The following is a 17,380-nucleotide window of genomic DNA, read 5'->3' on the forward strand; positions in this document are numbered from 1 at the left end:
GTACATAAGTGAATATTCTAGCCAACATAAGGTTTCACACTTTTTTTTCTAGCTTAATAAACACACACCAATGCTTTCATGTTAATTTTATTTCTAACTAATACCAAAGCTGCAGGTTTTTCTGTGTAATGATTTATTATCAATACTTCATTGTCTGCCTGTTGATCCCTTTTTTCCACTGAATAAATAGAATGTGGTTATAGAACATATATGTTTAACATATATAAACATTGTTCATATTTTTGGATAAAAATTTTATCAGTTATACACACTATATATCTTTCCCATTTTTTTTTTACTTTCATTGAAAAAATTATTATGGAAAATCCCAAATATACAAGTAAGCAAAACTAGTATAATAAACTCCTATTACTCAACTTGGATAGGTTTAACAACTATCCTTATTCTGCCTTTGCTGCTTTCCTTCTGATATTGACACATTTCAGAAGAATAGCTATTATGGTGACAAACCTAACTGATCTCTGAAAATAGATTTTTGTAAATAGTCCTAAATTGATCTCTTATCCACAACAGGGACAAAAACCTAAGTCCATTTTCCTCAGGGTCCTAGCAAAATTCATTAAAGGTGATTCCTTTCACCTTTAAGTTATTCTTGGTTTGTAAGTTACACCTCCAAGTTCTGTAATATTTTATATTTTTGAAGCCTCTGTTTTATTCCCTGGTCTTGTTTTTCATTTTTAATACCAATGCTGTAACATTTATATTTTGTAATATTTTCAAGTAAATTAGAATGACTAGACTTTTAAACACTCATGTTCCCCAAAGATGTCAATGGAGGCTACTTCATTCAATCTATATGTGAATTTACAGAATGCTGCCATTTTTATTATACAATAACATTTCTCAAGCCAGGAGCAATGCAGTGTTTTTTTCTTCTATTAATTTTATTTTTTCTTCCTTTACAATTTAAAATATTTTCCCTTAGGGGCGCCTGGGTGGCTCAGTCGGTTAGGCCTTCGACTTCGGCTCAGGTCATGATCTCATGGTTTTTGAGTTTGAGCCCCGCGTTGGGCTCTGTGCTGACAGCTCAGAACCTGGAGCCTGCTTCGGATTCTATGTTTCATTCTCTCTCTGTCCCTCCCCCACTTGTGCTCTCTGTCTCTCAAAAATAAATAAATGTAAAAAAATTTTTTTTTTAATATTTTTCTTTAGTACATAAGCAACTATTCAATTATCAATAATGTTAAGTATATTTTGCTTTTCAATTTTTTTTTAACTTTTTAAAAAATTATTTATTTTTGAGAGACAGAGAGAGAGCATGAGCGGGGGAGGGACAGAGAGAGAGGGAAACACAGAAACACAGAATCTGAAGCAGGCTCCAGGCTCCAAGCTGTTAGCACAGAGCCTGACACAGGGCTCAAACCTACGAAACCAAGAGATCATGACTTGAGCCAAAGTCGGATGATCAATTGACTGAGCCACCCAGGCTCCCCTGCCTTTCAATTTGTATTTAACTTATGTTCTCAGTTTTATTGTTCTGTTACATTTTAGAAATTTCTGCTGTTAAATGTACAGCTGATTACAATATGCACTCAGGCGAGGGCGCCTATGTGGCTCAGTCCATTAAGTGGTTAACATTATATAAATCAGACTTTCAACACTCTCAAAGCAATTGGCTCAAGCTCCTTGCAGAGACCATCTTCCTTATTGACTTCTTGAGCAAGTGAATGATACTTTTCTAGTTCTCCTTTCACTTAGGCACATACCCTTTGGAGGTTTCAGATTACTGACCGTGAAATATGTGTTTCTGAATATTACATCTATTACTAACAAGACTCACATCACAACCTCAGGTTTCAGCAGTTCTAATACTTTCAAAAGCTGCTATGAAGACAAAATGACAACTGGCCAAATTAACCTCACAGAAATCTTCAAAAGCAGTACGAATTACTGTAAACTTCATAAAACAAAACCAGAAAATTTAACAAATTAGTACATTTGGTACACTTGGCAATTTGGTCATAGCAAACTGAATTTTAGAGAATTGGCTGTCTTCTGCAGAAAGAATCATGGACCAAAATATCATGTATGTTCTTCTACTTCCTAGTGTTGTTTAAAATAACAATATACACAGTTATTTTGATATGGTGTTTTTTGCAGTGTAAGGCACTCTGTAAAAACTTTATATTTAACTTCTTTAATCCTCTCAAGAAAGTTATGAGGTAGGAAGTGTATTCCTATCTTACAAATGAAGAAAATGAGACACAGAGATTATGAAATTTGCACATGTTCCCAAAGTTGTAAGAGCTGTATCAGGACTCGAATGCAGGACAGTGAGATCCAGAAAGAGTACACTTAACCACCATGGCATTTCATGTAACACAGAGAAAAAAGAATCATCAGAGATTTAAAAAAACAAGTTTTTGTTTTTGTTTTTGTTTTTTTTGCAGAGATAATGTGCTCTAAAAGGCCACAATGTGAATTGATAAGAACATAGACTGAATTTATAATCTAGTTGAGAACAAAGAAAATTAGTTAGCTGGCTAATGTAAGATAAAGCAAAGATCCCAACTAAATCACAATATTAAATTAGTCTATAATCCATCATAACAGAAATTTTCTTTTGTTGGGTGTTCTCTTCCGTTAAAAAAAAAAAGTATTAGGATTCTCTCACTGTAAAGTAGTTTTGCTCTGAAATTACTTTTCATTATCTTTAATGTAAACTATAACTTTAGGTTGAGTTAATGCCAAAAGCTCTTTAATATTGTTTGGGACAATTGCACAGCACTATAAATGAACTGCTTTTTATAGGCAATTGTGTTAATGAAATAAGTTATAAATGATATCACCATTTATTTCCTTTTTCTCCTTTGTCTATTTAACTAAGTCATATATTCACTATGTATATCTATGAGCAAAGAGAAAACAGGTTTAGTTTGCTTTTCTCCCTGGCAGTGAAATAAAGAAGTGACTTTGGTTGCTTCTCATTCAAATACAATATTAAAAAAAATACTTTTAGCCAATTGATTTTTGTGTAATAGTTTTGCTTCCTGGTACAACATTAGAAAACCTATTAATATAATTCAGACATAAACGAGTATAGGAAAAAACAAATCTCAATAGATTCAGAAAATATATTTGAAAACCACAACATTGATTCTAGGCAGAAACTCCTAGCAAACTATAAATGGAAGGGTATTTCTTTAATTTGATAAAAGGTTCATAACCAAATCCTTTATCATAGTTAATGATGAAGTACACAAAACTTATAGTCAAGAACAAAACAAGGAGGGGCGCCTGGGTGGCTTGGTCGGTTAAGTGTCTGACTTCGGCTCAAGTCATGATCTCACAGTCCGTGAGTTCGAGCCCCGCGTCGGGCTCTGTGCTGACAGCTCAGAGCCTGGAGCCTGTTTCAGATTCTGTGTCTCCCTCTCTCTCTGCCCCTCCCCTGTTCATGCTCTGTCTCTCTCTGTCTCAAAAATAAATAAACGTTAAAAAAAAATTAAAAAAAACAAAACAAAACAAGGATACTCACTATGACTGCTTAAATTCAACACTATACCTGGAAATGTTATATAATGCAATAAGACAAGAAAACTAAAAAAGATGATTAGAAATAGAGAAACAAAAAGTCACTGTTCCCAGTTGATGTGATTAAAAGACACTCTGAAAACAAACTATTACAGCTAATAAGAGAGTTCATCAAGGTTGCTGGATACAAAAATCAAAGTACCAAAATTAATTGAGTTATTTTATTTATTTTTTATTTAAAAAAATTTTTTTAATGTTTATTTATTTTTGAGAGAGACAGAGTGTGGAGCAGAGCAGAGGCAGACAGAGAGACACACAGAATCTGAAGCAGGCTCCAGGCTCTGAGCTGTCAGCACAGAGCCCAACTTGGGGCTCGAATTCACAAACCATGAGATCATGACCTGAGCTGATGTCAGACGCCCAACCAACTGAGCCACCCAGGCGCCCCTTAATTAAGCTATTACATGCCAGCAATAAACAATTAGTAAAAAGTAATAAGAGTTAAAAATTAGAATACCATTTATATGGCAAAAATTTAAATGCACCATAAAAGTAAAAAAGTGTAAAATCTTTAACAAAAAATTTTATAAAACTCTTGTCAGAGATAATATTAATTGGAAAGGAAAATAAACTTCTGCAAAAATAGCAATTCTCACTAATCTACTTTTTTATAGAGTTTAAGAATCATATCAAAGAGTCAAGGGCTAAGATTACCTAGGAAAAAACTAAAGACCAATGATTAGTGAAGACTTAAATTTTCTGATATTACAACTTAACTATAATGTAATTAACAGTAGGATGTTGAACTGTGATAGTTAATGGACAAATGAAATAGAAATAAACAGTCCAGCAAACAGACACACATATCCAGGGGCTTGCCATATGATAAATGTGGCATTTCTAATATATAATGCTGGGGAAGTTTGCAACCCATCTGAAAAAATTTACTTCATACCATACACAAAAATCAATTCCAGAGGACTTAAATACTTAAGGTACAAAGGCAAAAAATTTAAAACTTTTAGTGAAAAATAAAAAGAGGGTAAGTTCTTTACTACCCTAGGGTAGTGGAGACTTTCTTTAGAGACAAAAAAGTACAAATAAGACAAAGATTAAGAAACCTGACTACAGTACTTTAAAATGAAATCTTCAGGGCGCCTGGGTGGCTCAGAAGGTTAAGTGTCCAACTTTGGCTCAGGTCATGATCTCGTGGTCTGTGAGTTTGAGTCCTGCATCAGAATCTGTGCTGACAGCCCAGAGCCTGGAGCCTGCTTCAGATTCTGTTTCCATCGCTCTCTGCCCCTCCCCCGCTCTCGCTTGCTCTCTTTCTCTCTCAAAAATAGACATTAAAAAATTAATAAAGTAAAATGAAAATCTTCAAAAGACACCAGTAACAGAGTGAAAACACAAGCCAGAGATTGGGAGAGGATATTTCCCATACGTGTTAATAAAAAAGCACTAATAAAGTTATTAGTAACTAATAACTAATAAGTTATTGCTAATAACTTCACTAGTGCCTTTTATTTGTAACCTATTCAGTATAAAAAATTCATATAAATCAACAAAAAAAGATTTAAAAACCCAATAGAAATGAGGAAACAAGAGTGGGCAATAAATGTAGATATAAAAAGCTCAAAATCACTAGAATCAGGGAAATGCAAAATAAGATGATAACGAGCAAATGGACTAATGATGCTAAGTACTGAAGAGAATATAGTAAAAATGGAGTATAAATTGGTGTAACTCTCAAGAATTTGGCAATACTAATAATATTGAATACATACTTTAAATATACTAAGCTAATAAAGGCATGTATAGGTATGATGCACATCAACTTGAGGAAAGTAGTAAGGGAGGAAAAGCAAAGGTTGGTGATTTTAACCTTAGATATAACTATGTCTTTAAAAAGTGGGTAAGGGGAGCAAGGAGATCTGGTTTTTTAAAAAAGGCAAACTATTTACAACTATTTAATATTAGTAACAAGTGCTAAGGTGTCTTTTCTGTATTGTTACCAGAAACTTCCGCAGACATCAGAATTATTTAATTATACCTTTCCTACCATTGTCAAAATCTGTAGTGCTGTTTTCCTTATGACAAAAGTCTCATGGTACAAGATATGGCCTTGGGCAGGGGGAAAGGAAAGAAATAAAGATAACTCCCAGATTTTTAGCCTAAAATTTTGAGATTATGTTAGTACCTTCAGTGAACTCCTTGATGCTTCCTAGTCTTATGAAGTTTAGTAAAACACTTCCCTAACAAGATTTGGCAAGGCTTTATAATTTTACAAGAAGTTTTTCAAGTGATGTTGAGCGTTATTTAATTACCAGAAATGTTATATTAATATGATGGCTATATTTATAAGATATACATATTCATAAAAATACACAGTAATGCTGACACTTGGAAAGGAATTCTAAAAATAAAATTAGACCACAGCTCAGAAAGGAGTAGCAACTGGAAACTTCATTGTATGAATTACCTTCACAAACAATAAGAATTACTGACAAATATTTTCTATCCAGTATTTAATTAGTCCTTTCCCAACAACTGAATAAATGTTATTGATACTAACTTAACTGTCAAGGCCCAAGATCACACAATTAATAACAGACTGAATTTGCACTCAAACCAGCACAAGTTCTAACTGCTTTCTCTTAAATCTTTCCACTAATATACTAGTAGGAAACCTATGATAGTGTACTATATTAAGAGCAACATATTTAATATGGATAGGAAAAAAACTTAAGAATCTTAGAAACAAAAGTGACTATAATTTGTTCTAGTCATCTTTTCCCTCAATATTGCTTTCCTGTTGTACCACTAACCCCTGCTAGCTTACTTCTAAGGCAGACAGCTTGGGATTAAGACTACTGACTTACTGACTACTAATTAAGACTACTGACACTGTCATTTCTATATCCCTGAGAAGTTGTACCCTAGTGCATTTTAACATTAAAAAATATATTTCCTAATGATAAAATCTACAGATTTAAAAAAAAAATTTAATTCTTTTTCCCAGCCTTGCTTATGTTCATTGGACTCTTAGCTTCCATAAAAATCATAAAATATTGAGGTTAAAGGGGCCTTTAAACTTGGAATGGATCATAGAACTAAATGTAAGAGCTAAAACAATAAAAACTTCTGGGAAGTACATGCAATATAAATACAATACATGCTACATACATAATTTTTAATTTTCTAGTAGGTAAATTAAGAAAGTAAAAGGAACAGGTGAAATTAATTTTAGTACTATATTTCATTTAACCCAATATATCTAAATTTTCAACATAGAATTGATATAAAATATTAATGAGACATTTTTACATTACTTTACGGTACCAAGTCTCCAAAATCTAGTGTTAACATTATACTTGCAGCATATTTCAATTCAGATGATAAATTTTCATCTGAAATACTTAGTATGTATTGAGATTTCATAAAACTTACAGTTGAAAAAGTAGATCCACATACTCAAGTTCTTTCAAACATACTTAAAATTTTCTCAATAATTGAATTATCAGCTTTTATTAAAAATTTTTTTTTAACATTTATTCGTTTTTGAGAGAGAGAGAGACACACAGACAGACAGAGTGTGTGCAGGGGAGGGGTAGAGAGAGAGGGAGACACAGAATCTGAAGCAGGCTCCAGGCTCTGAGCTGTCAGCACAAAGCCTGATGTGGGGATTGAACCCACGAACCGGGATATTATGACCTGAGCCGAAGTCATCCAACTGAGCCGGAGCTCAACTGATTGAGCTACCTATGTGCCCCGAGTATCAGCCTTTAAAGTTTAATTAAAATACATTTTAAATTTCAGTTCCTTAGTCATAATAGCAACTTTGTGTTTAATAGCCATATACCGCTGGTGGATACTCTACTGGACAGGGCGACTCTAGTAAAACAGAGGAAAATCTTTGTGCTTTATGTTAGCCAAAAATTTTAGATTAGACACAGAACAAGAACCATAACAGAAAATCTATAAATTGAACTTAATTGAAACTTGAAACTTTAGTTCTTCAAAAGACACTCTTCAGAAAATGTAAGATAACTCAGACTGGGAGAATATACTTGCAAAACACGTATCTCATAAAGAACTTGAAAGCAGAAAATAAAATAAAATAAAATCCTTACAACTTCAAATCTTTTCAAATGAAAAGATGCTCAATATTAGTCCTTAGAGAAATACAAATTAAAACCACAATAGGATACCACTACACTTTTACTACAAGGGTCAAAGTGAAAGACTGACCAGAGCTGGCAAGGAGGCTGAGCAACTCGAAATTTCATATACTACAAGCATAATGTTTTTGAGATTCATCCTTCTTGTTGCTCTCAGCAGGTCATTCCCTTTTATTGCTAAAAAGTATTCCAATGTATGGATGTACCAGAATTGGCTTATGCATTCACAAGCTGATGGACATTTGGGTTGCTGTTCCAGTTTTTGCCAAGTATTAATAAAGCAGTTATAAGACATTTACATTATAGGTTTTTGTAGGGGCATATAATTTCATTTCTCTTGGGTAAATACTTAATAGTGACATTTCTGGGTTAAATGTTTAACTTTATAAGAAACTACCAAACTGTTTTCCAAAGTAGAAATTTATTTTTAGCTTAAAAAAAAAAATCAGTCAGATTTTATTGCTGGGCTGTGATTAGTTCTAGGCATAAAGTATTAGTTTTTAACTTTGCCTCTAATTTGTTATTAGTCCAAATCCCTAAATTCTCTGGGCCTCAAATTTCTTTACCTGATGAATGAGACTTAATTAGATTATTTCTAACCTCTCTCTTAACACAAAAATGTTCCTTTTCATCATTCCATCATTTCCCTGGGTGGACTGCACCCTCACTCTTTTATATAACCTGTCATCAAGATGTGTTTATACCACTGTGTTGTTTACAATTGACTTTCTGAAAACATAATACACAATTTATAAGATCATCTAGTCCAAATACCTCTTTGAAAAATGAGGAACCTAGCTCTTAACAGGGCTTGTGAACTTTCTTTGAACCAACACCCCTGAGTGTACATACACTTGTTGCCATGGATAGTTACAGCTCACTAGGAGATACTCTATGCCCCAATAGAGATGTATAAGATTCTTAGTGCCGCAGGGAAAGAGAGCACACTCTATTGAGAATCTCCACCTTGTACCACACCATCCTGAGTTAAAAATGGTTACCGCTGAGCCAAATTTGCCTAATTTGGAACTATTACCTCTGCTAAGGATTTTCGGCAAGGCTCTCCAACACTCAGAGATTTCTATAAATACATCTCAATTTTATTTGGTAATCTTGCACTTTCTTTCGCTTTCCATCTTGATTCTATCTTGCAGGAGAGCTGTTAAATGTGCCAATCATACTCACTGTTAAGCTGACTACACAGCTGGATAGAGGGATAATTTTCCATTTGAGCAGAGAATCTGCAGCATGCATGGTGAACACAGTGAAGCCACTTTCTGGTTGGAGAGTGGCTAGATAACACACACAGCTGGGGAATTGACACTTATGGCTGCTCCTTCATGCTTATCCTCTTCTCTGACTTGACTCTTCAGTAAATGCGTAAAGCAGCGGAGAGTGGTCATAGAAAGAAAACAGCCCAACTTAAGTTCAGGAAGGGTGGGAATGTTGGCAGTCAATATTAAAGAGAGAGGGAAAATAGGCAGGAGTTGGCTTGGGAGCAAACATCATTGGCTGTCTGGTACCAGAACTTTAAAAATGTTACAAAGTAATTAGAGTTGATGGTAAAGAAATTCACAGAGCTACGCATATGACCTCATTTATGTAAATATATAGATGTAATTAAAAAAGACTGAGCGCATATACCAACTGGTAAAAGTGGTTACTGCAGGGGAGAGGGTGGTTGACAATACTACAACTTTCACTTTCTACTTTAGCTACTTCTTATATATACACTCTTGAGTTCTTTTTAAATTTTTATTTTTGGTGTTTATTTTTGAGAGAGAGAGAGAGAGAGACAGAGTGCGAGTGGGGGAGGGGCAGAGAGAGAGGGAGACACAGAACCTGAGACAGGCTCCAGGCTGTGAGCTGTCAGCAGAGCCTGACACAGGGCTCAAACCCATAAACTGTGACATCATGACCAGAGCCGAAGTTGGCCACCCAGGTGCCCCTTGAATTCTTTTTAAAACCAGATTTCAACCAGATTTTTGGGGGGATGGGGGGAAGAACCAAGACATTTTTTTTTTTCTCTTTGGGAATACAGAGCAATTACCACAGAAGTTTCTATTAGAGACAACATTTTAAAAGGTTGACAGCAAACAGGTAACAGCATTTAGAGGAAAGGAAATAAGGAATATGGGATATAAAGATAAGGTTAGAAATAGTTAATGATAATAATAAATTAAAAAAATAAGTACTACTCTAACCTAATCTCTCACACTATGGATATATCTACACTTCAAAGCAAAAGCTGTGGTCCACAACCACCAAAAAGAAACTGCGTTAAAGATCATACACGACAGGCCTACATGATGCTTCTGTTCCATAATGTTTGTTTTATTTGAGATTGCTTCTCAGGTGTTTAATGAACATTATTAACCCAGTATGTCCTATAAGAACAAAAGTAGCAAGGGTGATAAAAGTGCTAGTAAAAAGCAACATATGAATATGATGGATAAAAGTAAAGATACCATTAAAAAGGGAGAGAGAGAGATGGAAACTACAAGTATTATTTATGGGATGAATAATTTAGAAGCAGAGGCAAGTTAAGGACAATAGAATTTATACGAGTTGCTGAAAATCCACAGCAATGACAATGGGTGAGAAAAAAGGAAAAAGGTTAATAAAATGGTACACCAGTAAGTGGCTAAGAAGATCAGCATCAACAAGGAGAATCATTATTCGTTTAACATTAATTCAAGAGTAAGCTAGTTTATTCTAGTCACGTTATGTTGGGATGAGAACTGAGTGTTGTATGTAAGCGATGAACCATGGGAATCTATCCCCAAAACCAAGAGCACACTGTATACACTGTATGTTAGCCAATTTGACAATAAATTGCATTAAAAAAAAATAAAAATAAAAACGTTGTGCACTCCCCCCAACCCAAACCACAGATAATGCATTGGTTCAAACTTCAGTGTCCAGACAAATGTGGACATCAAAGTCAACTGTGAAGGAGAGGGCACAGATACCATGGTCACTAGGGAGTTCCCTGTGGCACGTGGGTAGGTAACTGGCAAGAGGTGTTACCTAACTGAACAGACTTTCAATGCTGACAAAACTGTGCTGTTTAGTGGGAAGGTGTCAGGTATAATTAGGGGACAAGCCCCTTTTATTCCTTTAGATTTTCAAAGAAATGGATTTAAAAACTGCTTTTGATTAAGTGAAGAAGTTTATAAAAACAGCTACCATTTATTGAACACTTTATGCTGGGTCCCTCACATGCATTTATGTCTGGACAAAAATCAGGCAATCAGCAATGTTTTGGGGTCTGGAAAAGGCTTTTCAACCAAAAAATTTCCTACTAATCACACCAGTTAACATGTCAGGGATCAGAGTAAAGGAAAGGGTTTTGGGGACACCTGGGTAGCTCAGTCAGTTAAGCCTCTGACTCTTGATTTCGGGTTAGGTCCTGATCTCATAGTTCATGAATTTGAGCCCTGTGTCAGGCTCCGTGCTGGCAGTGCAGAGCTTGCTTGAGATTCTCTGTCTCCCCATCTCTCTGCCCCTCCCCTGCTCCTTCTCTCTCTCAAAAGAAATAGACATTAAAAAAAAAAGTTTTCATTTGCCTGTACCATCTGGGTCCTTGGGAGAGAATAGAAGAGGCAGCTTCTTTTACTAATTAATACTGAGCCTGCAAAAATGGCAACAGGGAGACCCACACTTACTGGGGAAAGCAGTTTGATTTTGATTTTCAGTTTGTTGTAGTTGATAAAGTATATCTTTAAAAATCTTTGTATGGAATACTAGAGAGAGATTCTAAAACTTTAGGGAAATATTTGATATAATCTTGGGGTAGAAAAGGACTTTTAAGTGTCATCCTAAAGCCATGATCCTGAAGAAAATAATAAAAGATGTGTTTATTTATGTGAGAAACAAAACAAGGCAAAAAAAGAAAGAAAGATATACTGGCAAAAACTATAAAACCAGGAATTGATATCCTTAATATATAAAGAACTCTAATAACTGAGAAAAAGACAAAGATTCCAAGACAAAAATGAGCCAAAATCAGAAACAGGCAATTTGCAAACGAAGGCCAACAAAATACTGAAATCACAAAACACCAAAAACAAATGAAAAGCTGATCAACCTACAAGTAATGGAAGTGTAGATTAAAACTACAGAGAGGAAATGGTTTGTCCAAACACTCACATAAAGAAACTAATCATGAGGACGTGGGGAAATGGAAACTCAATTATTCCTGGTAGGTGAAAATGAAAGGACTTCTGAAAAGCAGAAATGAATCAAAATTTAAAATGTGCATGTGTAGTCCTTGACCTTGCAATTTTACTTAAGGAATTTACTTACAGTAAGACAAAAACCAGGTGGGTGAAAAAAAAAAAAAAAAGGCAAATAAAAATATGTTCTCTTCAGCATTGTGCAGGATAATAGGGGATGGAAACCAAAATATTCAACAGCAGACTAAATTCACATAATGCAATACTATAAAATGCTCCAAATGAGCGATATACATATTTAAAATGGAAATGCTTGTGACACTATTGTCCCATTATCTGTATCTCCTTCTGTCTTTTTTTTTTTTTTAATTTTTTTTTTTTTTTTAACGTTTATTTATTTTTGAGACAGAGAGAGACAGAGCATGAACGGGGGAGGGTCAGAGAGAGGGAAACACAGAATCCGAAACAGGCTCTAGGCTCTGAGCTGTCAGCACAGAGCCCGACGCGGGGCTTGAACTCACAGACCGCGAGATCATGACCCGAGCCGAAGTCAGACACTCAACCGACTGAGCCACCCAGGCACCCCATCTCCTTCTGTCCTTTTAAAGGAGAAACCCAAATCTCAGCTGGAATTATGGCCACCTGGAATAAAGGCTATTTCCTAGCTAGTCTCTCTTGCAACTAGATTAGCAATGTAAATCCTGGTCAAAAAGATAGATCAAAGTGGAATATGCAACTCTGAGAAACTAACAAAGGGAAGGTGCATGTCTTTCTTTGCCTCTTCCTCCTTCCGCGAAATAAGGACTTGATGGCCTTAGATGAAAAAGTCACACTGGATCACAAAGAGTAAGCCACATATTGAAGATGGTGGCAATAAGGTGTCTAAGGATGATGGACCTGTTATATCAGCTCTGGACTATTTACCCTCAGACTTCATTATGTAAGAGAGAAACAAACATCAACCCTATTTAAGCCATGATTATTTCAGGCTTCCTATCATTCAGAGTGGAATCTAATCCTAAGAGATTTATAACTTTAGAGTTACTGATATAGAAGGATATCAGTGCACACATCCACCACAGATTACCTGCCAAAATGTTAAACGGTGATTACTCTAAGCAGTGAGATTACAGGTGATTTTTGTTTCCTCCTTTGTATCTTTCAATCATATTATGAAAAAAAAAATTTATGTATTGATTCTACAATAGTTATTTTTATTTTCAGAAAAGCATTCTAAAAATTCGAGTGAATTAAAAACCAAGTTTTATTTAGTCCCTCTGCAGAACTCTGATAATTCAGATTTTCTTTTTAAAAGAAACCATGTTGTGTTTGCCCGACAGTCTCCCACTGAATTGCAGTGGCTTGCCAAGCCCAGAAATAGGTTTTACCAGGCTGAATTTCTCAGGGTTCCTTCAAGAACCCTACAAAGAGATGGTAATCTCACAGGCAGCTTGCCAGTCCTCTACAAATTGCTCTTTATCATGGGGGGAGGCGGGGTGGGCATAGGTTAGCCAACAAGTCAACAATTTCATCCTCCAAAACTTTCAGGTCAACAATGTGTTGAGTTAAAGAGGCCAGACATAAATGAGAACACACATGAATGCATAACTAGATAAAAATTCATCAAACTATAAGCACACTTGAAATTTATGCTAGTTTAAATGTACGAAAATTATATTTAAAAAAATCCAAGGACAGCATCACACTTTCTAGTGATTTATCTATATTCAAGCTGTCGATGTAACCAAGAATATTCTATGCATTTATCAATTCTGTAGGAATGGGACCCTTGCCCAGCTTTTTCTCAATAGAGGTGAATGTCAAGGAATTCACTGTTTCTGTTCTCTCCTTTTTTTCCTACCTGGGTATTGTTCTTCTATGGTGCCCATCAATTTGTCCCACTGATTCTCCAAATCCCTTTCACCTTCTGATGTATTTATGAATTCTGTTATTGCTTATGAGGTCCTCGTAAAGTACTTAGAAAAATCTTGTCCTAAGTAGGGTAATTCTGACTTTGTGCTTACTTTGATGCATTTGCTATCTTTCCTAATGCTTCTTAATTATATTTCACTTTTCAAAATATTTTCTGTAACTGCAATGAACCATACTTCTCTGATTTCACATTCCGAAGTTTTTCTTAAGTGTGTAAAATATAGTTCTTCCAATTCCTTTGACCTAGATTTCCAAAGGGATAAATTAAAAACTCTAGGTGTTTAAACATTCTTACTTTAAAGCTCCAAAACTTCATTGAAATATATATATATATATACATACACACACACACACACATATATATATGTATATATATATGTGTATATATATGTAAATATCCTTACTCTGTGACTGTCCAAACCACTAAGTCTCGTATTCAAAGCCACCACTGTGGCTTCAATCTACCTTTCCAACTTTTGTTTCTCAGAAAGTTCACCCCTGACTCCAATGGCAGTGACACAAAACTCTTCTGACATATTTGCCAGCCAGCATACCTTTCAAGGCCAACTCAGATTTTACTCTTCTAGACAACTTTGATTTTCTGGTTGCAATACATCCTTCATAATCCTAAACTTACAAACCCTACTACTGCCTTTTATCAAAGTCTGTTACTAAAACTACATACACTCTCACATACGTACACAGTATACATATACATAGTATACTGTATAAATATACTGTATCCATGGTTTGTTAAATAGTGAGTTATTGATAGTAGGATCGATCTCTTACTCATCTTTAGTATGTCCCATGACATCAAGGAGGTTTTGTATGTGATAGGCATTTAGTAGCATTTGTTGGACTGTACAGCCAAACAAAGGATTTTTGTTACTGCTTCTCTTTTCTGTTAATTTTAACTATCACATAGCCATTCATCAACAGTTTCTTCCTACTGGATCTACAGAGCTTGAATCAAACACAGCTTAAAATAAATAAGCCCCTGCCTAGGGCTCTGAACCCTTTTGTTTCTACAGAGATTTTTTTTGTTGTTGGTGGTGGGGTAATTATGTTTATTTTAACAGACCAATTTGTTTACATTTCTTGCCTTTATCAGGCCTGTCTCTTAAGTACAGAGAGAGAAACTATTTCTGGCTGTTCTGTTTTCTAAGGAAACCCTGCAATTTTCTCTTAAGGTCACAGAAGTCTTTTACTTCTGTGAATCTGCTATACACCACCCAAGACTTTAAGTTCTAAAAACCATTGTTTTCTCAAAAGTCTGGAAATGGCTTGCAAGATATAATTAGCTGACTAGAACAAACAATACCCTACAACACAAATAGATCTTCCCCTTAAAAAATAACTTATTGTTGGTCTATGTGAAAGAATCTCACTTTCTTAGTGACTAGAAAATTCTAGAGCAAGAAAGTAGCTAGTTACAGCATGTAAATTAAAATATACAAAAATTTCAAGCCAAAAGTTGATCTAATAGTGACATGTCGAATTAAAGCAGCATATCCATTGGTGTCAGAAATAGAACAGAGAGGCCTACCACTACCACTCCTGTTCCAAACTATCCTGCAAGTATAAGCCAATGTCATTACACCACAGGAAAACAATGAGTTTAAAAAGATTCTCTGCTATGGGGCGCCTGGGCAGCTCAGTCGGTTAAGCATCCGACTTTGGCTCAGGTCATGATTTCACGAGTCCCGTGTCGGGCTCTGTGCTGACAGCTCAGAGCCTGGAGCCTGCTTTGGATTCTGTGTCTCCCTCTTTCTCTGACCCTCCCCATTCATGCTCTGTCTCTGTCTCAAAAAGAAATAAACATTAAAAAAAAAAAATAAAAAGAAAAAAGATTCTCTGCAAAGTTATACACCTGGAAGACCCGTAAGAATTAGTTGGAAAAACTACTAAAAATTAAAACAATTCAACAAGGGGCTGTAGAGAGAATACAAGAAAGAAATACCCATCTTATATGTAAACTATGTAGGAAAAGATTCCAATTACAGTAACAACAAAAAAAGATGTTTAAGATTTAAAGGAAAGCACATTTGTTCTTAGACTCAATTATATGTTGAAAGAAATAAGTCACTTCTCTCCTTACATTTTATAAATTTAACCCGATTCCAATAAAAATAGAAATATTTTAGTGGGAACTAATAATTTTAAATTTTATATGACATCTAAAATTCTAAATTTTATACAAAAAATAAATGTTTGACAGCAGTCTGGAAAATTCTAAAGTGAAGAGCAATGAGTGGGAACAAGTACTATAAGATATTAAAATACATTCTAAAACTACAAAAGATGAAATAGTTTAAGTACTGTAAAATTAATAGATCAAGTGGGATAAAAGAGTTGAGAAGGAAATAGAAACATAGATGCTTTTGTAAACACATAGAAGTATGTTCTACATCTTACACCTAGGAGGAAAAAAATTTTTAAAGTCTAATGACACACTATTTTTTCACTTTTCAGTGAGAAAAATATAAGACAGTGTGATGGTTACATTGCAGTGGTACACCGGGCTATGCTGCTGGAGAGTGTAATCTGATAGGTCTCTATGGGGGCATTTTGGCAATAAAATGAAATAAAAAATGCACATACCCTTTGAAACACCCATTTCACCCAGAAATGTATCCTACATACATCTAGAGATGCTCACAAAGGAGATCATCCTGCAACATGATTTCTAATTGCAAAAGATTGGAAACAATGAAATGCTCATCACTGAAGGTTTGGCCAGATAAATTATGGTATATCTAAACAATAAAAGACTACCAACTGATTTTTTTTCTAGCAATAGTATGATATATTTTTGAGATATGTTGACACTAATTTCATGTTATGTCTTATATTAGCAACAAAACCATGCCCTAAACAATGAATGATTTCAAAATCATTGTGAGGGATGTAGGTGCAGGGAGTAGAACTGTATCTTCCAGCCCAACATCCATAATTCTAAACACAGCCTTTAGACAATGAAAATACAAAATGTCTGTTAGAAATATTTTTAAAGTATCTGAAAGGAGCACTGAAAATATTTTATTGCCTAGCATGAAAGTATTGTGAAAACAGATGACCCAAGATCTTATCGAATGCAGACTCTGACTCATTAGGTATGATTATATAGTGTTTTATAAAATGAAGCCGTGGTAGATATTGATATGAAATGATAGGTAAGATGCATTTCTAACTTAAAAAAGAAAAAGGAATTCACAAAACCAGTGTGGGTGGGATCTCACCGTGTATGTAAAAAAAAATTTTAAAAAAGGATGGAAATTTTATATATGTAAGTCCACAGAATATCTCTGAAGGGTACACAAGAAACTGATCACTGAGACTGCTAGTGGGGAGGAAGACACAGATAGGAGATCTCTTCATTTTTTTTTGTCCCTTAAACTTGTTGTACAGTTTACCCTTTTTAAAAGTTAAACAATGTACGTGTATTACCTATCTAAAAAAATACAAAAAGATGCTCAACATCACCAAACATTACGGAAATGTAAATCAAAGTCACAGCGAGAAACTAGTTCACACCCAATAGGATGGGTATTATCAAAACAACTGAAAATGACAAGTGTTGGCAAGTGGTGAAGATGT

The 17,380-nt window shown here is 34.8% G+C and overlaps 1 protein-coding gene across 3 annotated transcripts in view; it reads right to left on the reverse strand.

Moving 5' to 3' along the window:
• The window catches only part of INTS9 (integrator complex subunit 9), a 102,807-nt gene that overhangs the window by 75,237 nt on the left and 10,190 nt on the right, over positions 1–17,380 (reverse strand). Inside the window, exon 2 of one of the 3 annotated variants that reach the window (XM_042934959.1) lies at positions 8,856–9,037. The exons of the other annotated variants lie outside the window; for them this stretch is intronic. Within the exon in view, the coding sequence (XP_042790893.1) occupies positions 8,856–8,924 (69 nt within the window). The 5' untranslated portion in view covers positions 8,925–9,037. The remainder of the gene's footprint in view (positions 1–8,855; positions 9,038–17,380) is intronic. 3 annotated transcript variants of the gene reach the window in all.

This window comes from Panthera leo, chromosome B1, assembly GCF_018350215.1.
Source record: "Panthera leo isolate Ple1 chromosome B1, P.leo_Ple1_pat1.1, whole genome shotgun sequence".
NCBI classification, from domain to species: domain Eukaryota; kingdom Metazoa; phylum Chordata; class Mammalia; order Carnivora; family Felidae; genus Panthera; species Panthera leo.